The sequence below is a fragment of the Schistocerca nitens genome, chromosome 5, assembly GCF_023898315.1.
Source record: "Schistocerca nitens isolate TAMUIC-IGC-003100 chromosome 5, iqSchNite1.1, whole genome shotgun sequence".
In the NCBI taxonomy this organism is placed as follows: Eukaryota; Metazoa; Arthropoda; class Insecta; order Orthoptera; family Acrididae; genus Schistocerca; species Schistocerca nitens.
The window spans coordinates 338,965,209-338,993,075 of NC_064618.1; the positions used below are offsets into that span (position 1 = coordinate 338,965,209).

At 43.3% G+C, this 27,867-nt stretch overlaps 1 protein-coding gene across 1 annotated transcript in view; it reads left to right on the forward strand.

The window, feature by feature from the left end:
• LOC126259295 (carboxyl-terminal PDZ ligand of neuronal nitric oxide synthase protein-like) overlaps window positions 1–27,867 on the forward strand; it is a 470,145-nt gene that overhangs the window by 130,145 nt on the left and 312,133 nt on the right. Inside the window, exon 4 of the mRNA XM_049955956.1 lies at window positions 18,965–19,073. Coding sequence (XP_049811913.1) covers window positions 18,965–19,073 — 109 coding nt within the window. The remainder of the gene's footprint in view (window positions 1–18,964; window positions 19,074–27,867) is intronic.

The window sequence follows — 27,867 nt, forward strand, 5'->3', positions numbered from 1 at the left end:
ATACGATAAAATGCAGATAAAAGATTAACAAAGGTCTTCAAGCCTACTGTTGATTGACACGGTTTGTAAATGTTCATGAACATTACACTGAGGTGACAAAAGTTATGGGACAGCAATGTGCACATACACAGACGGTGGTAGTACCACTTATACAAGCTATAAAAGGGCAGAGAATTGGCGGACCATTCATTTGTATTCAGGTGATTTAAGTGAAAAGCTTTCCAAAGTGACTATGGCCGCCGGACGGAGTTAACAAAATCTGAACACGGAATGATAGTTGGAGTTAGACCCACGGGACATTACATTTCTCTAGGCGCTCAGTCCGGAGCCGCGCGGCTGCTACGGTCCGAATCCTGCCTCGGGCATGGATGTGTGTGATGTCCTTAGGGCCCGCATCTCGTGGTCGTGCGGTAGCGTTCTCGCTTCCCACGCCCGGGTTCCCGGGTTCGATTCCCGGCGGGGTCAGGGATTTTCTCTGCCTCGTGATGGCTGGGTGTTGTGTGCTGTCCTTAGGTTAGTTAGGTTTAAGTAGTTCTAAGTTCTAGGGGACTTATGACCACAGCAGTTGAGTCCCATAGTGCTCAGAGCCATTTGAACCATTTGATGTCCTTAGGTTAGTTTGGTTTAAGTAGTTCTAAGTTCTAGGGGACTGATGACCACAGATGTTAAGTCCCATAGTGCTCAGAGCCATTTGAGCCATTACATTTCTGAAATCACGGGGGGGGGGGGGGGTTAATATTCCGAGATCCACCGTGTAAAGAGTGTGCCGAGAATACCACGGGCAACGCAGTGGCCGACGGCTTTCACTTAACACACGAGAGCAGCGGTGCTTGCACAGAGTTGTCAGTGTTGACAGACAAGGAACACTGCATGAAACGACCGTAGAAATCAGTGTGAAACGTACGTTGAACGTATCCGTTAAGACAGTGGTGCGGGATCTGGCATTAATGGGTTCCGGCAGCAAGACGACCGACGTGAGTGCCCTTGCTAACAGCACGACACCGCGTGCAGTGCATCTCCTGGGCTCGTGGCTATATCGGTTGGACCTTAGACGACTGGAGAACCGTAGACTCGACAGGCGAGCCCAGATTTCAATTGTTAAGAGCTAACGGTAGCGCTCTAGTAAGGCGCAGACTCCACGAAGCCATGGACCCAAGTTGTGAGCAAGGCGATGTCTAAGCTGGTGGTGGCTCCATAATGGCGTTGGCTGTGTTACATGGAATGAGTTTGGTCCTCTCGTCCAATTGAACCGACGATTGACTGGAAATGGTTATGTTCGGCTACTTGGAGACCCTCTGCAGCCATTCATGAACTTCACGTTCCAAAACAACGATGGAATTTTCATGAATGTCAGTATGCCGTGTCACCAGGCTGCAGCTGTTCGCGATTGGTTTGAAGAACATTCTGGACAATTCGTGCGAATGATTTGCCCACCCAGTTCGCCCGACATGAGTCCCATCGAACATCTATGGACATAACCGAGTGGGTCAGTTCGTGGACAAAATCCTGCACCGGCAACACTTTCGCAATTATGGACGGCTATAGAGGCAGCATGGCTAAATATTTCTGCAGGGGACTTTCAACGATTTGCTGTGTCCATGACACTTCGAGCTACTGCATTACGCCAGGCAAAAGGAGGTCCGATGCGACATTAGGAGGTAAGCCATGACTTTGTCACTTTAGTGTTAGTCCAATAAATGCAGACAAAAAAGGGTCGAATTTCGGGAATAGTTCGTGTATTCGGAAATTTTTGTGTAGTGACAGTAGGGTGTGCCTCGATCTTCATACTAAAAACCCTGACTGATGAGGGATCAGTGTGGGAGTGAAGGTGCGCTTGAAGATCACTCTCGTACGCTTTTCTCGAATAACTCGAAAACCTTGGACTCTAGTGAAAACGTATCTCAGTACAAAATTTAACTACATTACATTCTTTACAACAAGGTACTGCTCGTTTTCCCTGTAGGATTAATAGTTTAGGCGTAACCAACGAGAGAATGTGAACACCTAGTGTGCGGCTTTTAAGGTCATGTATAACATGTGGGTTGCATAAATCGATATCGGTAGGAGCAACTGTATCACCCTGTGTAAGCAGAGCATAGACGATTGGGCAATCGTTCCACCTAAAATACGGGCCGCAAGTGGCGAAATGTACTGACTGTGACAAACGGCCCTGGGAACGAGAAAACGGCGAAGCTGATTGACTCTTCGGGTGCCAATGTCGTGAGCATCTTGGGAAATTGTTGAAGGACGGTGATAGTTCAAGTAAGCGGCAATGTGCCTAAGGCCGTGAAGGTCGGAGGCTCGCTCACTCTGTAAAGCAAGGTAGGCAACGATGTGTGGTGGATGTAATAAGAGAGTACAGTGCTGGTGCAGGCGTAAGTGTTTCGGAACACACTGTTCAACGCACGTTGCCGAACTTGTGGCTCCGCAGTAAACGTCCACTACATGTTTCCACATTTGCCCAATGACGTTGACAGTTACAGTTTCAGTTATCACCGCATCATCGAGTTGGGACAGCGGATCCATGGAAACTTGTTGCCTGGTCGTGTGAATCGTGTTTCTTGTTGGACCAGGTCCATTGTTGTGTCGAGATGCGCAGTCATACAGGCGAACCAACTGCTCTGAACATTCACCGCGATAAGGGCGGTGGCCAGTGTTATGCTGTGGGAGACATTCACCTGGGTGTCCATGGAACTGTGGTAGCAATAGAAGGGACCACGACATCTGTGGATTACGTGTACCATCTGCGTATCTTCATTCCTGACGTCGTCCCCGACGGCGATGGCACCTTCTGCAAGGACATTTGCCCGTTTCACTAAGCCAGAATGGTACTAAATTGGTTTGAACATCATACCTTGATCATCAAATTCTGAAGCCAATGGAATTCATCTCGCACGCTTTCGGTAGCCACCTCTGTACCAAAAACCATGGGCCCCTAATTTGTGAGAATTACATTGCCTTTACGTTGACATCTGGGGCCACATACCTCCGGAACTTAGCAAGGACTTGTCGAATCCATGCCACGCAGAATCGCTACATACGCGAGGGTTGGAACTTCAATAGCGGCAACTATTTATTTACAGCTCGTACAAAATATATACGTGTTTCAAAGTTTTGCTGACGTAAGCTCAAGTACGTACATTGCAAGCTGTTGCTGATTTCTTTGACTGATGGGGCTGCTAAGTGCTATACCACCTACTGCACTCCCCTGACTTAAGCCCTCGTGAGTTCAACTCAGTTTCTAAACTGAAGGAAACACTTCACGGCATTCGCTTCAGATCTACTACAAATTAGTCGGGCAATAGACCGCGCCGCTCGAACTGTCAGCACAACTGACATTACTAAGAGTATCCTACGACTTCCGCATCGCTGGCAACGGGTTATACACAATGCTGGTGACTACTTTGAACGTCAGTAAAACTTCGAAACACGTATCTATTTTGTATGAGCTGTAAATAAATAGTTCCCACTATTAGAGTTCGAACCCTCGTATTATATACATGGTCACAGGTGGACAAAGGTGCCATTAAAAAAGTGGTCATAATGTTTTGGGTCATCAGGATATTTTTCCACAGTTGGAAATTCTACAAGTAAATGGCTGGATTTCAAGATCTGTTTCAGCGAAAGAAGGAATATTTTCAGATACCGAAATCACAGCCAACATACAATTTCTTAGACTACGAAGACAACTCACTGAAAGGTTGGTAGTAACCACAGAACTTGCCAATATATGGGCTAAGTTGGCACGATTAAAAGCGAGTTTTGTCACTGAATCTAGAGGAGATGAAAAGACCTGGAGAAACTATTGTGATGTTTGTGGTACATCACAGTGGTGAAAATTCGCATTGAGTAAGAATGTCTATGGGGTGACAATTCAGATGCGCATTTCACACTTTTTATTTTCAACTTAGACTCCAAAAATCAACGTTGGTATGGTTTTAGTAAGATTTGTCCGTAAGCGATCCTAGACTTGGAACAAGTGAATGTCTCAATTGTTATGAGTTTGTATGCACGATTCCTTAAAGTCTTAATAACTTACATTCGAAATCTAGAATGAATTGCTTAAAGCTTTGAAAAGATAAACCCAACTTTATTTCGCTTATTTGCGACAATTGTCGCTGGTCACATGTCACTTTTTTTCGTGTCAGAAAAGATGGGATAACCATCACTATTTTTTAGGCATTGCAGTGTTGTTGATCCTGTGGCCAAGTCCCTGTTTTAATAAAGCGGCATTGTGAAACTGCTTCCTAGTAATTCACAGTTAAAGTCTCACGGCTAAACAGGAATTTGCAGCAAATTGGCGATTTGTAACACTATGAAATATTGTTGCAGACCAAATTCTACCGTTTTTACTTTCCGGTACCAATGATTTGATCTTCATTAATCCTTGAGTAAATTAACATACTGATTCAGATAATTATTCTCCGTGTCATAGGTCCTAGTACTACCGTCTCCTATTGAACTAGTTTAAAATAACCACGATGATCTCTGTAAGCCGAAGGTAATGACTCAGACTGTTATCTATAAATCTTGTTTGTAGGAGAAATTTGCTCAGAGTATACATTTCACGGATTGATACGCTACCGAATCTGTCTAGCACCTGTAAATATATGGCCATACTATCGTCTAAATTAGTCCTACGATATTAATTTTTTACAACACAGTGTCTCGATGGTAACCAACTAAAGCTCCTCTTACCCGTACACAGGTGTCCATCCAAAATGCAACACCAAAAACGATCGGAGATATCACAGCCTAATTGATTTGCAAGATAACATGTTGTACGAAGATCACATGATTGAAAATGTAGCCCATTGTGGAGTAAGTGAAGTGAGGAAGATGGTGGAACCAGTACTGAGTGTTCCCGCCGTAGCGTATAACTGCTGCTAAACGCCTCGGCATTGAATCAAAGAGGCTCTGGATGTGTTGTTGGGGTACAGCAGTCCATGCTACTTCCATATATTGCCAAAACTGACCTGGTGTAGCAGTGGGTGCCAGTCGTACCATAATCATCGACATTTTCGAGAGGCGGGAGATCGAGAGAACAAGGGGGTCAAGGCAGCAATGGAATCCGACGGGCGGCGAAGAAATATTGAACATTGCGTGAAATGTGTCCTTGCGCATTATCCTGAAGGAGTATGTCCGTAGGCAAGCTCCAAGGTATCGGAGAACAGGCTCCAATAGAGATATAACGGCGTCTGGTTAGTGTACCGCAAATGTGTACTAGAGGCGATACGGGGGTGAACTCCAATACCGAGTGCAGTGATGCATAAGGCAACAGTTAAACAGTCTCTCAATACGTTGTCTTGAGACTCTAGTTCTACCCTAGTGGTAGTGCAGGTAGAATCGGTAAAAATTCATCGCTAAAAACAACGTAATTCCATTCAATTGTCGATGACCGTCGTTCCATTACCGGCGCAAACGCCTGTGGCGTTGACTTTGTGGTAAACGCAGCAATGGACGCCTTTCGGGCAGCCCACTATGCTACAAACGCCGTCGAATTGTACGCACAGACACTGCTTGTGGCGCAACAGACCGAATTTGTTGTTATATGGTTCGTGATGTGGCGGATCGATCCATCACTGCCATGCGCAACGAGATAGGTGCAATAGGTCCCGTCAGTCCGTCGTTCCTTTCTGCATCCAGCAATTACAGATACGCATCATAGCTGCTTGGTTTCGTCAGACACGATCACTGATTTCCCTGAAGGATAATCCACAACCCCAATAGGCAACTATTCTACCTCGTTCAAACTCCGAAACGTGCTCGAAAGATGCTCGCTGTCTTCTACGAGGCATACTGAAGCTGCTTACGCAAAACAACCGCACGAGAGAACAATTCCAGTACCTCCACAAAGCCATCTGTTCCCCCTTTATACAGCGCTTGCAGGTGGTGCTGCTAGCGCCCGTGACATTCGACTGTGTTGACATACTAATCATGTGCACATCTCGTTGCCGCAAATGCCTGTTGCAAATTTCACTTGATTTGGATGCTTCCTTCAGGGTGTTGTATTTTGGATGGGCAGCAGCATATGATAGTATTCGCGGTACTTTTCCTCCTTTTACAAATTTCAGTTTGTCTGTGTAGCAGCAAAAATTCGGCTCTTGCTGTAACTACTAAACAAAGGCGTGAAAACAAGGCGAATACGTGTGGTATTAAAGTTACGATTGTAATCAGGCTACTGTTCGAAAGTGACCGGACAACCAACGGTAGTAGCCTGTTTCAGTGAAATTATGGCTCGTTTATAAACAAATTCATGACCCAATAAACAGTTTTGTTACTCAGTCCGACTTGAAAATGAGCCAGAAATTAACACAGCAGCTCACACTTACTTAAATCACACAATGGATGAAATGTAGGCAAATCTTTGTGACGTTATAAGCAGTAGGCTATGTTCATCGTTGGCCATGCTGTCGAATGTTTAAATGAATATTATGTGGCTAGGTAGTTGCAGCGTAGTGGCCAGGCCAGACCGATAGGTAAGAACGATCACGCTGTAGGGGGGGGGGGGGGGGGGGCGCAGCGAGTGAGGCCAGAAGCCCTATATTCTGTATCGTTTGGTGACTTCGTCTATCGGTTCGGTAGGTGAGTGGACTGAACTACTGAGTTACCATAACCAAGCCTTCGTGCAATTGCATAAACCGTTCGGTAGTGAGCCAGTACGGTTCCCGAGGTACCGAGGTGGGCCCATGCTGTGTTGCCGTCTCTCTTCAAGCCATCCTAAGATAAGTGACCATAGCTGTGGGAATGCTTATCCAATGACTGCGTACTTGGCACTGCCAACCGCACCCTGCACAGCGCCCGACACGCGAAGCAGCCAGCCGACAGTCTACCAGACAGCTATTCCCATTAATTTTTTCGTAAGCTGTGTTTACAGTGAATAGTCTTCGTTATATTAGATATTAGGGGGAGTGATGGAAGAAAATTAAAAGATTAGTCAGGAGCAAAGGTATGATTGTAGCTCGTTGATGAGCTCTCATGTACAGCACCAATTCCTCAACCAAATTGCGGACCGCACTTCCTTCTCAGTCTGTGCATAGCCACAAAGCTGCTCTCGAGCGTTTCAGAAGGGTTCGTCTCCTACACCAGATTAAATTGACAAAGAGAATGGCGCCGCATTTCCTCGAGCTGCTTCCCCACTTTGTTGTTCTTGCCTTCTCCATAACGGTACCAAGCACATCATGTCCACTTGTATGGTTCTTGGCTGAAATGCAAGCATTACAACATTTATGAACCCACTTTCCACTTGGATGCATCTCTATGATTCTTCAGTAAAACATAATCACTACATCCAAAACTAAAAATCACAAAATGACTCATTACTTTTAATGTAACAAATTGTCTCCACAATCGAAGTACACTGAACCGAATGAACAGCCTTACCGCCACTCCACCCCATCTTAGTGGAATAGACGAAAAATCGGCAGGCGGATCGATCGTTGACAGACCTCAATAGCGTACAGAATAGCAACTTCAGCTACCGAACTGAAAATGACGTCACTGCCGAGGCTAACCTACGGATCCGAACGATGTGGACGATACAGAATAAGGCTACAGTGAGCAGATGTCGTTCGGGTTTCCCCATAGAGGAGAGAAAAACCAAACGAACGATGAGAACATGGCAGTGCGTATTCCCCTGAAACTTCGCTCAGTGGAGGAGGGTCACAATAAGCAAACAGTGTCTCATCTTAACTGTAGATATTCCACCATTTTTGAGAAAACGACAGCCAAATTTTTCGAGGTAATTACGAGTCTTGTAGCGAGTAAACACTACAACCGAAGCTGTTTCATAGCGGCTAGCGTTGCACAATTTCGCACCCAGCATTCGAAACCTAATTATATTTTTATTTCTGCTTTTCCATTTATCTACCAATGTCTGCAGAAGATTACTACACGAATGTTTACCAATGTTTAATGAAATAATATTGTCCTTATTCCTTCACTAATTGTATGTATGGCGAATGAATTTTAAAAAATAAAAAATAAATGAACGGAAAAATAATTGAAGCTGTTTTCGGTGAAATTACTGTAGCGCATCTTGATTCATTGTCAACTGCAAGCACCAATTTTCGGAAAAGTGATCCTTTAAGTGTGGTTAGCCGCGAAATTATGTCAACGTGTGAAACCTTTGGCATTCTTAACGACGTTTCTTTCCTGGGTAAGATTCATACGAAATAATGTCATTGCCTTCGCGCGGCATTCATGGTGTCCGGAAATTTTATGTTATGAGTGTTTCTATGATCAGCATCATGCAAGAGAATGCAGCAAATCGTCCTGAAGAATAAACATTAAAATAAAATATCAGAAATGTCCGTGTAGTAACTTACTACGAACAAGGGTCGATAAGTAAAAAATAAAACAAAACAGAAAAAATGGGGTTTCGAACTTAGAAGACGGAAGTGGGAGATACGACACTATCCACTGCCCCACCAGTTGTGTTGTGTTTATTGCACACTGAGATGATCTAAATTACGTTGAAAACTTTCGTGGTTGTTTTCTGATAAACGCTCGTCTATCTATGGATAATCCGAGAGACATCTTCACTTATTTTGGCTCTTCTTCCACTGAGCGAAGTTTCTGGGAAATCGGGCTATGGCACTTGCCGTGTTCTTGTAAGTTACGACGTGGCTATGACGTTAGCAGGACTGCGAAGTTCCGACTAAGACTAAAATATACCGTGTGTCCCTCCTAAGAGTCGTTAGGAGCATTTTTTCTGGTATTTCGGCAAATGTTTGCAGTTTCATGTTTGGAGTGCGTAGCTGAGTCAACCCAAACAAATACTTCACATCTTTCATGCGACGTTCAGTGACGACAGCCGGCCGGTGTGGCCGTTCGGTTCTAGGCGCTTCAGTCTGGAACCGCGTGACCACTACGGTCGCAGGTTCGAATCCTGCCTCGGGCATGGATGTGTGTGATGCCCTTAGGTTAGTTGGGATTAAGTAGTTCGAAGTTCTAGGGGTCTGATGACCACAGATGTTAAGTCGCATAGTGCTCAGAGCAATTTGAACCATTTGAACCAGAGACGACAGAAATCAGCATTTGTTTACCGTTGCACATAACATGATTTTTAAAGCGTAATTTTACGTGTCAGTTCGATAGAGTGATCCCATGTTAGTCTAGTGCGATATTTGTTTTATTGATATGTATTTGCAGGAACAGTAAAGCTCGAAGAACAACAAGTACTACAGTAGGAGAGACAGGCAGATGGTACATCTGTTAAGACATCAGATAATGTCTTCCATGGTACTAGAGGGAGCTGTAGAGGATAAAAATTGTGAAGGAAGACAGAGATTGGAATACATCCAGCACATAAATGAGGACACAGGGTGCAAGTGCTACTCTGAGATGAAGAGGTTGGCACGGGAGAGGAATTCGTGGCGGGCCGCATCAAACCTGTCAGGACACAGACGACTCAGGAAACAAAGAAAGTTTGGCAAGTAAAACGTCGGAGGTTTTGAAACGTCCCCTTAGAAAAATTATTGAATTACTGTGCTGGTAAATCCCTTACGTTATTTGAACGTACTCAGACATTTCGCTCTCTTCGACTGACTCTGCTGTGGGTTTGCTCTGTTGTGGCCCATTACCTGTCTGCATGTCAAGAGTCAGCATTATCTTTCTGTTGGAAGGACAACACTACTTCTTCAAGACTGCATGGAAATCCACTACTTCTGTGTGCATTTTCTTTTACTGCTCAGACTTTGAGAAAAACACTGCAATTTTACTGTGATGAGCGATCAGGACTGTCATTATGGACTGTGAGAAAATTTTAGCTTTTGACCAACATTGTATCAATAAGTGTGTGCATTTGACTTCTTTGTTATTGTAATTGTAAAAAAATTAACAAATATGTATTGGCGAGTGCCCAAAACAATTTGTAAAATTTTTTGTGGGGAGCATGGGGGCAATGAAGTAGGCTGTTTAGGTTTTTACACTCCTGGAAATGGAAAAAAGAACACATTGACACCGGTGTGTCAGACCCACCATACTTGCTCCGGACACTGCGAGAGGGCTGTACAAGCAATGATCACACGCACGGCACAGCGGACACACCAGGAACCGCGGTGTTGGCCGTCGAATGGCGCTAGCTGCGCAGCATTTGTGCACCGCCGCCGTCAGTGTCAGCCAGTTTGCCGTGGCATACGGAGCTCCATCGCAGTCTTTAACACTGGTAGCATGCCGCGACAGCGTGGACGTGAACCGTATGTGCAGTTGACGGACTTTGAGCGAGGGCGTATAGTGGGCATGCGGGAGGCCGGGTGGACGTACCGCCGAATTGCTCAACACGTGGGGCGTGAGGTCTCCACAGTACATCGATGTTGTCGCCAGTGGTCGGCGGAAGGTGCACGTGCCCGTCGACCTGGGACAGGACCGCAGCGACGCACGGATGCACGCCAAGACCGTAGGATCCTACGCAGTGCCGTAGGGGACCGCACCGCCACTTCCCAACAAATTAGGGACACTGTTGCTCCTGGGGTATCGGCGAGGACCATTCGCAACCGTCTCCGTGAAGCTGGGCTACGGTCCCGCACACCGTTAGGCCGTCTTCCGCTCACGCCCCAACATCGTGCAGCCCGCCTCCAGTGGTGTCGCGACAGGCGTGAATGGAGGGACGAATGGAGACGTGTCGTCTTCAGCAATGAGAGTCGCTTCTGCCTTGGTGCCAATGATGGTCGTATGCGTGTTTGGCGCCGTGCAGGTGAGCGCCACAATCAGGACTGCATACGACCGAGGCACACAGGGCCAACACCCGGCATCATGGTTTCGGGAGCGATCTCCTACACTGGCCGTACACCACTGGTGATCGTCGAGGGGACACTGAATAGTGCACGGTACATCCAAACCGTCATCGAACCCATCGTTCTACCATTCCTAGACCGGCAAGGGCACTTGCTGTTCCAACTGGACAATGCATGTCCGCATGTATCCCGTGCCACCCAACGTGCTCTAGAAGGTGTAAGTCAACTACCCTGGCCAGCAAGATCTCCGGATCTGTCCCCCATTTAGCATGTTTGGGACTGGATGAAGCGTCGTCTCACGCGGTCTGCACGTCCAGCACGAACGCTGGTCCAACTGAGGCGCCAGGTGGAAATGGCATGGCAAGCCGTTCCACAGGACTACATCCAGCATCTCTACGATCGTCTCCATGGGAGAATAGCAGCCTGCATTGCTGCGAAACGTGGATATACACTGTACTAGTGCCGACATTGTGCGTGCTCTGTTGCCTGTGTCTATGTGCCTGTGGTTCTGTCAGTGTGATCATGTGATGTATCTGACCCCAGGAATGTGTCAATAAAGTTTCCCCTTCCTGGGACAATGAATTCACGGTGTTCTTATTTCAGTTTCCAGGAGTGTATTTTGGTAACGCCACGTAACGCTCTGTATGAAAGCCACTGGCTGTGCTGTGTGCAGTCTGTGGCTGGTTGGCATTGTTGTAAGCGCGTAGAGTTGCGCAGTTGGAGGTGAGCCGCCAGCAGTGGTGGATGTGGTGAGAGAGATGGCGGAGTTTTGAGAGCGGACGATCTGGACGTGTGTCCATCAGAAATAGTAAATTTGTAATATTGGATATCATGGACTGATATATATTTATGACTTTTGAACACTATTAAGGTAAATACATTGTTTGTTCTCTATCAAAATCATTCATTTGCTAACTATGCCTATCAATAGTTAGTCCCTTCAGTAGTTAGAATATTTTATTTAGCTGGCAGTAGTGGCACCCGCTGTATTGCAGTAGTTCGAGTAACGAAGATTTTTGTGAGATAAGTGATTCATGAAAGGTATAGGTTATTGTTAGTCAGGGCCATTCTTTTGTAGGGATTTTTGAAAGTCAGAGTGCGTTGCGCTAGAAATATTGTGTGTCAGTTTAGTGTTGATCAGAGCCGGCCGTGGTGGTCATGCGGTTCTAGGCGCTCAGTCCGGAACCGCGCGACTGCTACGGTCGCAGGTTCGAATCCTGCCTCGGGCATGGATGTGTGTGATGTCCTTAGGTTAGTTAGGTTTAAGTAGTTCTAAGTTCTAGGGGACTGATGACCACAGATGTTAAGTCCCATAGTGCTCAGAGCCATTTGAACCATTTTTTTTGTTGATCAGAATAAGTAAAGAGCGAAATGTCTGAATACGTTGAAATAACGTAAGGGGTTTACCAGCACAGTAATTCAATAATTTTTCTAAGGGGACGTTTCAGTTTTTCTGAAGTCTAAGAAGTGCATGATACTGGCCTCCTGTGCATCCATGGCGAATTTCAGATCTGTTACCTTTTATTGAGGCAGATGTGCTGCAATACTTCCAAAAGTGCTTTTAGTCGCTATAGCATAAGAAGGTTTCGAACCTTTAGAGGTTCACTCGTATTTTCGAGGCTTAACTCGCGCCTGAGTGTTGACGGGATGCCCCCAGCTGTTTTGGTGACAGAGGGGGGCCGGCTGCCTCTCGAGGGACGGCCGCCTGAGCTCGTTAACAGTTTAATTAAGGCGGCGCCGTAATGAGTGGCGCGGCTGACGCCTGACGGCTGTGCCACTTGACTCCGCCGCTGCCGACGCCTCCACCCCCACCGCCCCCGCCAGCTCACTCGCGGCAGGTGTCCGCCGCCGACAAGTGCCGGAGATGGCTCTTCCTGGAGGTGGAGGGCACCTGAGCAGTCAAGCTGCAACTCGTGCTCCGTCCGTATTAATCAGCCGGTCTTTTTCGGGGCTCTTTGAAAAAGGAGTGACATTTTGATGTAAAAGACTAAGGAAAGATTGAGGGCAATAGGATCGTGGTAGAGGTGTAGAAATTTAATTGCATACTGTGGTATCTGAAAGAAGCTGAGACGTATCAGACGATCTGCCCTACTGTTGTGGCTCAATGGTCATGGAGAAGGGCAGTCTGAATTTCTACCCAACCATCCATATTCAAGTTTTCTGTAGTTTCGCTGCATAGGGGAAGGTCGGGTAGTAACAAACACGTAAGCTCTTTTTAATATATACATGCATATATATTCTAAAGGTTTTATTCCAACATTCTTTACACTAAACAATAGTATGACACATATTTAACATTATTATAAAACTTGATGTCATAAGAATATTCCTCCCCATTGTATTGTATTGTATTGAACCGGGGACCTAGAGACGACGCAGAAGCTGCTCCCCATTGTAGTCCTCAGTGGTTCACAATGCCGCAACAGGCCATAGCAGTCCACCCGCGCCACCGCCGCCCCACACCGAACCCAGGGTTATTGTGCGGTTCGCTCCCCAGTGGACCCTTCCCCTCTCCCCCTCTCCGCCCCCACCCCCCACAGGAACGTCTCATATGTGTACACGTACGCGGAGACAGAGTTTGAACGGCGATCGCCTACATAGTGTAACTGAGGCGGAATAAGGGGAAACAGTAAGAATTCGACGAGGCAGATGGAAAACCGCCTGAAAAACCCCTCACAGGATGACCGACACACCGGGCCTCAACACTAATCCGCCGGGCGGATTCGCGCCGGGAACGGGACGCCTTCCCGCTCGGGAAGCAGCGGGTTAGACTGCGCCACGACAAGCGTGTGCCGCTATCAAGTGTTCTTGTTGACATTACATTTATACATCAAATGGTTCAAATGGCTCTAAGCACTATGGGACATAACATCTGAGGTCACCAGTCCCTTAGACTTAGAACTCTTAAGGGGCTCCGGAAAGGCTCAAAATCATGAAAAGTTCAATTTTTACTTTTTTTGCGTTTTCTGAATCTGCAGACTATTACCTTTTAATAGATATATAATTTATTCAATTCCGAAGACTACAACTATTTTTAAATTTTTTTTTGAAATGTGTTCTACATGGGCGTGACCCACTGTGGCGCTGTTAAACTGCTGTCAAATGGTGGTATTATTAACGTCCGTGTTCATCAGGTACATTTTAGTGATGTGAGATAAAGTATGTGTTGTGGCTAACCTGTGATGGTTCAATATATATCGCTGGTGTGATTGTCGATTGTTTCATGTTTATTTACTCCGTCGTTATCTCGAAAATATTCGTAATTAATTCTGTTTCTTGAGTCTCTGTTTTGTTGAAGTATAATAATGAGTTAAAGTAAGGTTATTAGAAATCCTCTGAAGGCTTTTAAGAAAAGGAGAAATGTTGGCAACATTGTAAGGTGCAAGGTATTTAGAAATATGGGAATGAAGGTAGGTTCTAACATGGTAAGAGCGATGCTTGCTTTAGACAAGGAACGCCTTCGGGCTGCAGACAGGGCTGTAAAGAGTCTAGAAATACAAGCAAGAGTAAACAGGAGGAGGAACAAGAGGAAGCTGGAGGAGGAGTTTGCAGAGGATGAAGATAATCCATCCTATGGACCTGGAATGCACTAAAAAGTTAATCCAATCTTTGTCGCTCGATTCCCAAAACTTTTATTTTCTCATACTAATTACATATTTTCTAAGGATCTTCCAAACATATTTGTTTCAAACTTTCAGTAAATGTTACACAGTACCTTCTGCATAATTTAACACAGCCTTTTTCAAAAAACTGTATATTTTTGAATATATAAATAAAAAATTGCAAAAAAATGTTGTGAATTTTCATTACAATTGAAAAAAAATCATCTTTAATAACTGAACTAAAATTTTGTAAAATCCCTGTGTTAAGTTGTAGCCCATATTCCAATAAATAATCTGTAAAAAGTTCAACTTCCTACCTCAAATACTTTGTGAGGAAAGATGTAATTTATAAGCATTATTTTAACATTGCAAGTATAGGGCGTTCCGGAGCCCCTTAAACCTAACTAACTTAAGGACATCACACACATCCATGCCTGAGGCAGGATTCAAACCTGCGACCGTAGCAGCAGTGCGGTCCCGGACTGATGCGCCTAGAACCGCTCGGCCACAGGGGCCAGCATTTATACATCATTTTATTATACTTTTATATAAGAGTACTACGTGTATTTTTCTTATGCTTACGTGTAGATGGTGAGACGTCCATAAATAATCTTGAAACGTAAGTTCTTTTACGTACTATGTTGTTAACATAGCCAGGTATTCACTTTCTGTAGAAGAAGAATAGACAAATTTCGTGTTACTTTTTGATAGCTGTAAAATGACAGACCATTCCAACGATGTTCTGTGTTAACAAATAAATTATATCTAAGGTAGTCAGAAATGTTATTTGTCAGAGATATCTTCCATTTTATAGATGTACAGTCTCAGTGTTGTCTATTACTTTGTTGCTTATACCGTTGTGTTTATCTCTTTTCTTTTTCTAATGTCTCAGTAATGTTCTCCAGATAAGTTTCGTGTTTGAAACTCGTCTATTCGTTTAGAATGTCACTAGAATATCTATTTGTATGTGCATATATTTCCAGCTTTTCCAAAATGTTTTTGGTTTGACCTTTAGGTATCCTTTGTAGAATTTCCATAGTGTTCTCGATTATGTTCGCTCTATGATTAAGTGTAGGTAAAAATTTGACTGGTTGCGTTCGCAGTCTTTCATTTGCTCTATAAATCTGATACGAAAACTTCGTCTGTTTGTCCGATGAAAAAGCTGTTACAGACGTCGCATATAGTAGTATTAGAAATCATAGCGACATCGCTATTTCCTAACAGTGTTTCCGGTGAAGTTGTCGACTGCGGCATACAGAAAATCTTACGAAGTTTCCCTCCACCGAATCATGCCTCTGAGGAGGAAAAGGCATACTCCCAAGTACGGCTGCTCGCGCATACGGAATCGATGGGTCCAGGGGGGCCGTACAAGTGCTACCTAGCACCTGAGACACCAGATGTGTTAAAAGCGACATCGCCATTTCCTCACAGTGTTTCCGGTCATTCTGGAACCAGATGTATTGTTCGCCCAGCTGTCCACTATCATACAGCCAGCACGAAAAGTATCAGCAGTGACAATGGGACGTCCGGGGTATAGAGGACTGTCAGTACGGCGACAATGTTGCAGCTTCCCTTGATGGGGCAGCAGATGTACCGACCGTAGAACGCTCAATCACACCGATCACTTCAGTGACACCACGTCGTCTTTCCAGACGAGTACTGGTTTTGTGCACTGTATCACGGTGGACGTTGCCAAATCCATTCGCCATCGTCATAACGGCCCTGCTCCAGACTTACATAGCAAGATCACCTCCTGTTTGCGAAGCTGGTATCTTGAACATCAGCCGTTATACTTCTGACCAGTTATGGTTGGTGTCTGTTCCCTATTTTCGTGGTCTCAGTGACGTTATTTCTCTACAACAAAGAATATTTCCGCGCTCTCCTAGTGTTTCTCAAAACAGCAGGTTTATGGCTGTTGCTCTGGACAGTACATCCTCAACATATCTCACCTGCTTTAAATATGTGGTAATAGGTTGCTGAAAGATTGATAGGACTGCCGGCCGGTGTGGCCGTGCGGTTCTAGGCGCTTCAGTCTGGAACCGCGTGACCGCTACGGTCGCAGGTTCGAATCCTGCCTCGGGCATGGATGTGTGTGATCTCTTTAGGTTAGTTAGGTTTAAGTAGTTCTAAGTTCTAGGGGACTGATGACAACAGATGTTAAGTCCCATAGTGCTCAGAGCCATTTGAACCATTTGATAGGACTGAGGAACTCTAGCAAAGAGATGAAGCACCATATCATGACATACCTGTATCATGTGATTCAAGCTCAGTTCGACTCAGGTCCTAGCCAGGTTTGAAGCATTGTTGTTCCTAGAGCTTGCAGCTCTGTGTACTGAATTTCCCAACATGTATATCCCAATTCCCTTCAAATTTTATCATGTATTCATCCTACTAAACTGAATAATAAGTAGACCTATCTCCTTCTTTTATTTAGCAGTGGACTGTACGAACTTACCTTCACCAGTTTGATTTATTTTGTCAGGGTGGTAGGTCACGACTAGGGCTTCAACATACATACGTAAACAGGAAGATGTAGCTCTCAACCGTTTTGCGAAAATCGTGTCTGAAAATTTTTGGCGTGCTTAGAAACCTTACCGGTCCCGCCACGGCTCGGCAGTACAGGGCAAATCATCGAAAGCACTTAAATCTCAAACCAGAATAACAGTTTCTTAAGAAATTAAAAGCACAAAAAGCAACCAAAGCTAAACTCACTACTGCAGTCTCTTCACAGAAGTTTTTACGTTTTTCATTCAGTTTCAGACAGTACAAGCGCACACTCCGCTGCAGAGTGAAAATCTCATTCTGGAAACGTTTTCCTATTTATTTACTATAGTACAGTGCATAGTCGTATTTGCAGAAACTTGTTTCCTTTCTTGGTATAGGTCTACTATACAGACTGACAGGATCTTCATTTGCGTAATATTTAGGATGACCCGGACATAGACTGAAAAACTGACATATATCTCATTCGCGTCAGTTCTGTCTCAGGAGCCGGCCGTGGTGGCCGAGCGGTTCTAGGCGCTACAGTCTGGAACCGCGTGACCGCTACGGTCGCATGTTCGAATCCTAACTCGGGCATGGATGTGTGTGATGTCCTTAGGTTAGTTAGGTTTAAGTAGTTCTAAGTTCTAGGAGACTGATGACCTGAGAAGTTAAGTCCCATAGCGCTCAGAGCCATTCGAACCATTTTCTGTCTCAGTAACTTCACTCAGGGCGCGATTTCTACCCACCAGAGCGCACACAAGTGTACATCGTGTATTTCAGTGCCGACTTGTTGAGTGCACTTGAAGAAAGACTGTCTGCATTGCTCCAAATATTCCCGAGTTTATCTAATTTTGCTGTTGTGCTAAAACTTATGCGGAAGTAATGTGTTTCTTGTGTTAGAACACAAGCTGAGCGATGTACGGTCCCCCGTTGATATAAAACAAATCAATACCGTCCGAACAGTCCTTGAGGCCCAACGGCACCGACCGGCCGCCGTGTCATCCTCAGATCATAGGCGTCACTGGATGCGGCATGTGATCAGCACACCGCCCTCCCGGCCGTTGTCAGTTTTCGTGGTCGGTGCCGCTACTTCTCAATTAAGTAGCTCCTCAGATGGCCTCACAAGTGGTTAGTGCATCCCATTTGCCAACAATACTAGGCAGACCCGGAAAGTGACCCATCCAAGTACTAGCCAAGCCCGACAGTGCTTTAACTTCGGTAATCTAGAGGGAACCACTGCGGCAAGGCCTTTGGCCCTTTGACATAAAACCGCTGACTTTAAGCCCACTGTTACACAGGTTCACTGAAACACATTTTTTTTTTCCTTTTGAGAGAGATACATAGTCTTCTGGGGTTGAACATTGTACCTCTTATATTTTAGCGTCAATGGATTCATGGAGGAAATGCAAAAGTTTGTTTCAGTTTCTTCTGTTTCATCAACTGTGTAATTCTGATATATAGCTTATTGTGGAACGATTAATTGCATTATGAACTCGAGCAATGCATAACAAATGCTGCGTCCGATATGATGCTGGTTTCAAGCAGAAAAGTCTGAAAACATGTGGCGCCTCTTTGTGTTATAGAATTAGACTTCCCACTGTTGACATATGTTATATGTTTTCCACCTCTTTTAATACTAATAAATAGTTAATGTCAATTTCAAAAGTATTCCAGTGGATAATTTTCAGTATGGTTTCGTGTTATTTGCCGAGTAAGGTGGCGCAGTAGTAAGATACTGGGCTAATGTTCCGAAGGACGCCGTTTCAAATTCCCGTCCGACTATCAAGATTTAGGCTTTCCATGGGTTCCCTAAGTCATTTAAGACATATGTTTGGATGGTTTATTTGAAAAGGATACAACCAGTTTCCTTCCCCGAAGCAAGCTTTTGCTTAATCGCTAATGACGTAGTCGTCGACCGGATGTTAAACCCTAACCTTCCTTCTGTGAACTTTTATTTTTATTTTATTTATTTATTTATTTATTTATTTATTTTTTTCCGAAGCGTGCGTATTAATCGGGAATGCTCTTACACTCGTTTCCTTTATGCACATGCAGCTGAAAATATATCTTATTCTACACTTTTTTTCTCAGCACAACCCATAGACAATTCTGGCAGATTAAAATTTATTCTTTTTGTTGCAGGATATTCTACGTCTCTCACGACTCGCAGGATCTCAAGATCTTCAGCTACATTGCCCGGGAGGGTTCTAGCAACGTATTTAAGTGCAACGTCTTCAAGTCCAACAAGAAAGTGAGTACTGATCTGTTTACTAACCACAGATGACATATAACGCAGCTCTGAGTATGAAGTGGAGACTTCAGTGCAAAACTATTGAGGTCTGAAGTGTCATACAACGTCAGAGGTTGTGGTAAAGCCATTCACTGTATATTTAAACACAACAACAAACATACTGTGAAGTGAATACTGAATAAATTGACATCCATTTACGGAAGTGAGTTGTATTATCATTTTTTTTCCAAAAAATCTACTGCAAATGAAAAATTATCTCAAAGGGTATTTATAAACATACGAACGGTACTTGTCTTTCCAAAATGTCCCACAGCCCCATGATTGTTTTTTATCTTGTATAATTTATCTCTCAGACGGGAAAAACAATCACTGAGTGCTCATTTGTTCCGTAACCAAGTAAATCGTTCTTGTATTACGCCTGAAATATAAACATTTAGAAAATATTTATAAGAAACAGGTTAACACTTCACGTTATTTGCTGTAGTGACTATAACTTCACATCAAAAGGCGTCTCTTCTGCTGTATGCGGTTATTTCTCGAATGTGTTTTCTTTTCCTAATTTTTCTCCTAAGCCATCCCGTCTACTGGAAATAAATTGCTGATTATGAATCGTAATTGTCGATGTCCACTTAACTATATTAGTTGAACAAAGTTTTTCTTAAGCAGACAGAAATACGTTGCATTGCTGAGATTTTTTTTTTTTTTTTTTTTTACTGATGTTTTACGGTGAAGGGACATAGGTCGCAATGAGCTCTCTGTATGTTATTTTCTATTCGTTTGTGTCGAATCAGTTGTCCAGTGGAAATCAATATCGAAAATTAGTTGTCCAAACTGAACTCAAGTAACATTATATTGAAGTGTGATGTTTGAACATATTCGTAATTTTCTTCTTGTCGATGCTTCGTTTTGGCTTTATATTTCATGAACATAATTATTATTTAATATTTACTTTATCACTGACTGATAAAGTAGTTTTTACATCGTAAAAAGAAACTTTGTCCGTCTTTCTGAAAACACAGCTAATTAATTTACTAGACAGAGTCGTCGGGAGAAACTTGTTTCAAAATCTTCGGACTTCGTCACTCATAATGTCAACGACAGCTTCACAAATATTTCAGTTCTTCTGTATTTCGCAGTGTTAATCAGCACACGTCTTCAAGATTTTAAATGCGCATATTCTTTACAAAGTTCGAGGGGAACAGCAGTGCGAGTATTAATTAGCCACCGCGCCGTTTAAATTAGTTCCCGCTTCCGGAAAGCTATAAACTGAGTTTGCGGAACTCGCCAAGACATTATTTCCGAGAGGTAGCTTTCATTCAGTCTGTTACTTTATTACCAAAGTTTAAGTGGAAATCAAGTTTCGTCAGCATCAGAGCAAAAGTCTGCCGTTTTCGTGTGCTTTTTACGGCCCTTCTGGGCGTTTCATTTAACCTTATTCAAGTCAGCAGGCTGTTCCGTAACGGCATAGAACAGGATTCTGAATACTCAACAAATTTGACACGAAACCTGTTGCTGTCAACTTATATGTTCTCCTTTTGTGTGTCTTGAAGTGACCCGTCAGGAAACTTGAGATTAAGTGGGAAACTAAATAAGAGTTACGTCGTGCGCAGACTGGAGAACGTATCTGCACCAATATGATGCACATTCCAAAATGGGAACCAGATTAATCACGTCTTTGATTGACAGTGACAGACGAAAGTTTCAGAACTGCGGAAACAATTCAGTTCTATAAAACGTTGCTGTCCTATTCAATTTGCATCACATATAAACTAAGAAAGAAACATGTGACTGTCTAGCTGGTACCACTCCTACAGCCTGCCTTAATTGAAAACCACTACTTTATTTCTTCTTTAAATACCTGCTTGGTTAATAGTTTGGTAACGTATATTGCTTACTGCCAATAGGGTTGTCAACTATTTACATACAACTCTTGAAAAGCGAATATCAGATAAAAGCTCTGCTGTATGAATTTGTTATGGAGCACAATGTTCGTTTTGTATCCAGACCATACACTACTCATTCTTCCTTCCATTATTCCATTAATATTCAAGACCTGTAACTTTCCGATGCTGAATAGTTTATGACTGAAATTATTTTCTTGAAATGCTATGCTGCTAATATCTAATTTCTTCCTCCATCTTGTGTGAATCTGTGAACGGAATATAAGAAATCTCATGCTCAACATACAGGGTCTTCCTCATATTCACTCATGGGCCCTGATTACATTCAAAACTCTTCGCAAAGCGAATCACGATTACACAGTTGTGATTTCACCATTTTATCTTAACTCAATACTTCGAGGATCAATCAATTACAATCCAATCTCGTCTTATTTTAATATTTACGTATCCAATGAAATTGTTTCTAGGGACCTGTTTGTGTTATTTTAACCAAATGCTGCGTACTTTTTAATGTAATAGCTATTTTGTCTTAGCGTAATAGCTATTTTGTCGAAAACAGACATGGTGAGACTGTAACTCTGTGAAAACATAGGTTCTAATAGAATCATTTTAATTCATTTTCGCAGTCAATTAAGGTAAATTAGCGGTGATATTTGTTCTTAATATATAGCACTAAGTGTTGTTTTGCTTTATTGTGAGAATTAACCTGCATTTAATGTGACTGCCTGACGGTTGCGTACTTCCAGTATGTCTGCTTGAGCGCGAAATGAAAATTAAAGCTCAGCGAGAAGAAGCATGTTGTTATGGAATCAGATTTTGTATATATTCCTGTCTCTCACTCCCAGCGTGTAAATAGTAAACTGTCAGGTATAGAGAACCGGGTACATTAGCATTCTTCTTGTGAACATTTATTCCAGATTCGTATCCGCATATTTTAGGTATTTAAACTCGTGTGCAGTTGTTTATTGTCATCCATTAGCGCGATGCGAGGTACTAAAACATATTGGCTTCTCTCCAAAGTACGTTGGTGCCGGTGATGCAGTGTTCTGAGCCTGTAGCTCATTGGGTTCACAATCTCACCACTAACTCGCAACATGAACGTTTTGAGCGACCCTGTGCAATAATCCTATAGTGGTACCATAAGCTTCGGCTTTCGTATGCGTACGCTCCCACTGCAGACAAACAAAGCTTTGATCCTAAGGGCAGCAGCATCGAAAAAAATGGTTCAAATGGCTCTGAGCACTATGGGACTTAACAGCTACGGTCATCAGTCCCCTAGAACTTAGAACTACTTAAACCTAACTAACCTAAGGACAGCACACTACACCCAGCCATCACGAGGCAGAGAAAATCCCTGACCCCGCCGGGAATCGAACCCGGGAACCCGGGCGTGGGAAGCGAGAACGCTACCGCACGACCACGAGATGCGGGCAGCATCGAAAAGCTTGAAACCTAATTCAGCTGCGGTGATGACTCTATGGTATTTCCCAGATACGTGACTGACAGGTCCCTGTGCATAAAATAAACATACTTACATGTCAGTAACCAATGAGGTAACACCAACTCTCTCTTCTTCTGTGTTACAATCACCAATTATAGAATATTTTCTACTTCACAAACTTCTGTAACTGCTATAAAATTCAAATATCTTTCATTATGCATCCATTAGCGTGTGTCGCATAATCAGTCCCGTAGATTTTTGCCTCTTATGCTGAGTAGTGCTTTTGAATGTAATCACGTCCGGTGAATTAGTCACAAGTCATAACACTTATCTTACTTCTCCCCTTTACTGTTTTGTTGCAATTTTTTTTGTGACATCATAAATTTCACATTCAAATGAATTTGCTAAACTGAGAAAACAATTTCAGATCCTTTGTAAGAAAAGATTCCGAAGGATTAATTCCAGTGACCAAGAAACAAACCAGTATGGCGTTTTGGTGGCAAATGAAATGAAATTATTATTTCATTAGCTAATGGATACGTTTCTGTTGAAACGTGATAATGGAAGGAAGTGTAGGGGTAAAGATTGTACAGGGACACTAAGCAATGAATACAGTAAATAGGTTCAGTGGATCTGGGTTGCGATAGCTTTTCGGAGATAATGATGCATGTGCAGGATAGACTACCATGGAGAGCTGACCAAACCAGTTTTTGCACGGAAGACGACGACGGTAACAGTAACAACATAACAAGAACGACAAAGACAATGACTACATATAATCTACTTATATTCCTCTGCCCACTTCATGCTTACAATGTTTTCCAACAGGTTTTCAAAAAGAAAAGAAAAGAAGAATGTAGAGGAAAGCCACTACACCAATGAAAGAAGTAGTGTTTCAGCAATATTTTTGTTACGTATTCAGTGTCGATTAACGTAATTTCCATAACTGCTTACTGCAAAAAGATGTAGTGGTCAAAACGAATCATTGGTATCAAAATTGTCGGCAATTTAGTATTATTTAATTGAGTACAAGACGACGTTACATGAGTTATGCATTGTTCTTTGGTTATAAGCAAAAATTTGGAAACCACTGAATTTTGGTTTTTTATATATATAATTCTTTTGTAGTTGCGTTTTTCCTGCTAATGGGAAGCGACATGGTCTAAATTCATTATCAGCACCTGAGAAACATATAAATGAGTACATTTTGTAAACTTGTATCAAGGTATGTTCGTAAATTCACCACATTCCTTGACTATTGTACGAGCACCCGCGTGTTCTCACGGCTCATGTGCCGTGGCGGCTTTTGTAGTACACGCAGCCACCGCTGAGAGGCAGCACTTACTGGTTACGAGAGCCGCCCATTCAATGGCGAGCGGCTGGCAAATACGTCTGTGGCTGTCTACCGGCGTATTTTGCAAGTCACCGTGACTGTACTTGTACCGAAAACAGCTATTCTATCGATGTGTTTACCAATCCAGACTGGGCAAAAAATGTCTCTTTCATGTATTTTCCCTCTTTCAAGATGAGCAGGAGAATTAGTCGGGAAGTAGAGATACAAATGCAATAATAATATAAGATCACTCCTCCGGTTGGCGGCTGTGCAACATTTTTCTGCTGTCTGCACGGTGTATCACAAATTACCGCCTGTTTTGTACCATTGCTGTATTCAAAACGAAGAGAAGAAAGCTATGTTTCAATAGATTTTACCGCGTTCGAATTTGTATACGGAAGCAGAGTCGCCTGTTGAAATTCCTCGTCATCTCTTTCCTATGGTGGGAATAGTGCAAAGATTTTCAAGAGAAAGAAGATGAAATTCATGCGGAAAGAAATAGTGGAGCTTCCGTAGTATTCACCGGTCATCTATACTACTATGTAAAGCATAAGTAAATATATTTATGTATATGACATAACAGGGCAACGTTGCTAGCTTGATCGAATAACTTAATAATTTTACCCGATGCAATAATGAGAGTTCGGAAGGTCGTAGGGGTCCACATTCTCTTATATTCGCGGTGTAGAAGTAGGTGCACATCTATGATAAAAGGGAAGTTTCTGTAAATAACTTGGTAAGTCTTTGCTCTATAAACGTTATTAAAAACTATATCTCCAAAAAATAGTGTGCTATGTCACGTTGTGGCAATATGTGTTTTCACTTTTTTCCCCGCCGCTAGTTTTAACTACAATGTTTGGGCATTTAGGCATTAGAAAAATTATTTCTCCCATATATATTCTTTTTTGAACAAAAATTGTATACACAACTATATAATGTTTCGATTTCTTCCTCGCAGAAGGTTTTAACACAAAACAGAGGAAATGCTTTTATGGCTTACCGTCTTATAATTAGAATACTACCACGGAATCTGAATCGTCGGAAACTTTGTAATTCTACCCGTCACAGATTAAAACTTTCAAAATGACGGCAATGAAGCTACTGTCGTCACAGATGCAGCAGCAACGGAGGTTTGCCATACTCCGTATTCGATTAACTCATTCACTTAAGTGACTTTAATTCCCAAGCAATGATTCATGGGCAATAACAATAAACAAATCTCAAGTTCAGAGTGGACAGGGAGAAGGGGCGAACTCCCACAAATATTTAGCAACTGCGAAGCACTGCCTAATGTTTCGTCAGTTTTTGGACACGACTTTATAACTTTTACCTTATTTCGGCTGAAAATATTGCACCCATTGTTAAGGTTAGTCAATGACTTGACTTCAGAGCGTAAATTCATTATCATGAATTCCTGACACGCCAAGAATATGTGAGGTAACAAATTACAACGAAATTCGAAACGCACACGTCACAGATCACGTAGCCAGCAGAACAGCGCCACAGTCGTAGATGGACTTTATATGGTTGAACCAAAAATCAATCGTGGATGACACTTAGCATCCAGAAAAAAAAAAAAAAAAACAAACACAGATCTGCTCGGCAGAAGCTGTGAACAGTGACTGTGAAACCAGTGAATTCTGACTATCTGTAAAGGAATTCTCCACATAAAACGAGGAAAAGATCTGTGATCCAAATACATCCATGAGCCAAAATATTATGCCCACCTGTTTAACAGCGTGTTGGTCCACTCTTCAAACATAGTACACGAGCGATTCCGCTTGAAATGTAACAGACCTACTAAGGAGACTGCCTACACTACGTTTGTCCGTCCTCTTTTAGAATACTGCTGCGCGGTGTGGGATCCTTACCAGATAGGACTGATGGAGTACATCGAAGAAGTTCAAAGAATGGCAGCACGTTTTGTATTATCGTGAAATATGGGAGAGAGTGTCGCAGAAATGATACAGGATTTGGACTGGACGTCATTAAAAGAAAGGCGTTTTTCGTTGCGACGGAATCTTCTCACGTAATTCCAACCACCAACTTTCTTCTCCGAATGCGAAAATATTTTGTTGACACCGACCTACATAGGGAGAAACGACCACCGCGATAAAATAAGGGAAATCAGAGCTCGTACGGAAAGATATAGGTGTTCGTTCTTTCCGCGCGCTATACGAGATTGGAATAATAGAGAATTGTGAAGGTGGTCCGATGAACTCTTTCCCAGGCACTGAAATGTGATTTGCAGAGTATCCATGTAGATGTAGATAGATATCTACGCTTAGGTCACTAAATTCCCGCAAATTATTGGATGGTGGTTTGGGGCACGAAGGTGGCGTCCGATTTGTGTTCCATTTGTTATTGATAAGCGTCATTTGCTGGCTAAGACGTTATTGTGAGTTCAGTATCACGTTCCTCAAACAATTGCAGCACGTTTCTGGCCTTGTGTGGCAGGAATTTATCCTGCTGGAAATCAATGTACCCCATAGCATAATTCTGCCCTCACTGCCCTGCACGTGTGGAGCGGTGCGTTTCGTGCAGCCATTCGTGTAGATGGCAACGTGTAAGATCCCAACCATCGATCTGGCGTAACGAGAAACAGGATTCATTCCGCAGGCGACACGTTTCTATTGATCCACGGTGAAAAGTCAGTGATGCTGTGCCTACTGCAATCGTAACTGACGATGTCGTTGGGTCATCACGGGAACAAGGAGGGGTAGCGTGATGTCCATGATCAACAATGGTCTTTGAACGGTGTGCTCCAAAATACTTGTGCCTGCACCAGCTTTGTACTCTGTCGTCAGATCGGACACAGACTGCTGCCTTTCACGGGTTACACAGTGGGGGATCTTCCGACCTCTATGTTCTGTGATGGGACGTGGACGACCAGTACCATACGGCCTAAGCGTTATTCCAGCAGCCTGCAACCACTTTCAATAGGTGCTTATAGCAGTAGTACGCAAACGGGCGACCAGCTTCACCATTTCAGAGATTCTTGTTTCAAGCCGCAGCGCCACAACAATGTGCCCTTTGTCAAAACCGCTTATATCAGTGGATTTCCGCATCTGAAACCCTTATCTTCGCTATAATGATTTCCCACTTGTCTCCCTTCCACTCAGATTCTTTCCTTACTGCGTCACGTGCCCAAAACACCACCAAGAGGCTTTCAACATTGCGGTGTGCAGTGGTCACAATGTTTTGGCTCGTCAGTGTAGTTATATGCCTCTGATCCGCAGCTAACTTAATGAGGGAGGGAAACATTCTTCGTCGATCTTTCTTTGTGTCAAATAGGTTGTTCATCTTTTCTACGTAGGCGTATTTTGACGGCGAAATAGTGGCAATGCTTTATCTTCAGAGAGTACTACCATCTGGAATTGTTCTGGAGATTACGAAGTGCATCTCTTTCAGTCTTCATGTTCCAGTGAATTAATCTCCGTTGATTCCATTGCTTCATTTCAGTGAATCGATGTAAATGCTGATGACAAGGTAAGTCACGGTCTTTCGCCAAACACGATTCCTCAGTTGTGCTGTTTCCACATCCTCCATGTTTCAATGTGAGCTTTGATGGCCGGGTGACCCCATCCGGGGCAGTTCGGCCGCCGAGTTGCAAGTCTTACGTTGGGCGACTTGCGTGTGGGTGACGATGAGAGGGTGATGAGGACAACACAGCACGCAGTCCACGAGTGGAGAAAATCTCCAACCGGCCGGGATTCGAACCCGGGCCCGTTGCAGGGTGGGAGAACACATTGCCACTGAGCTTAGCAGGCCGACTCCAGATTGTAGTGTTCGGAACTAATATAAAATTTGACTCGAGACTAGAGGCGTGTCGAATATCGTACATACCTGCGACTATTATTTACGGTAAGATTTTCGATTCTCACAATATATTCTTCGCAGTTACTTTCGCCAATAATTAAGGATATACCACTATGATGAAGCGACAAGCGACTACGTAAAAAATATTACTAGCTCCATCAGTGAAAGCTTGCAGAGAAAAAATCGATATTTAATTGGCTGTTCAAGAAAGGTATCATATTGGTGTCTGTTATAAAACAGTTACAGGTAAGTGAGAAAGACTTCTCAAGAATTTTAAATATATTTAGTAGGCAGTTTAGT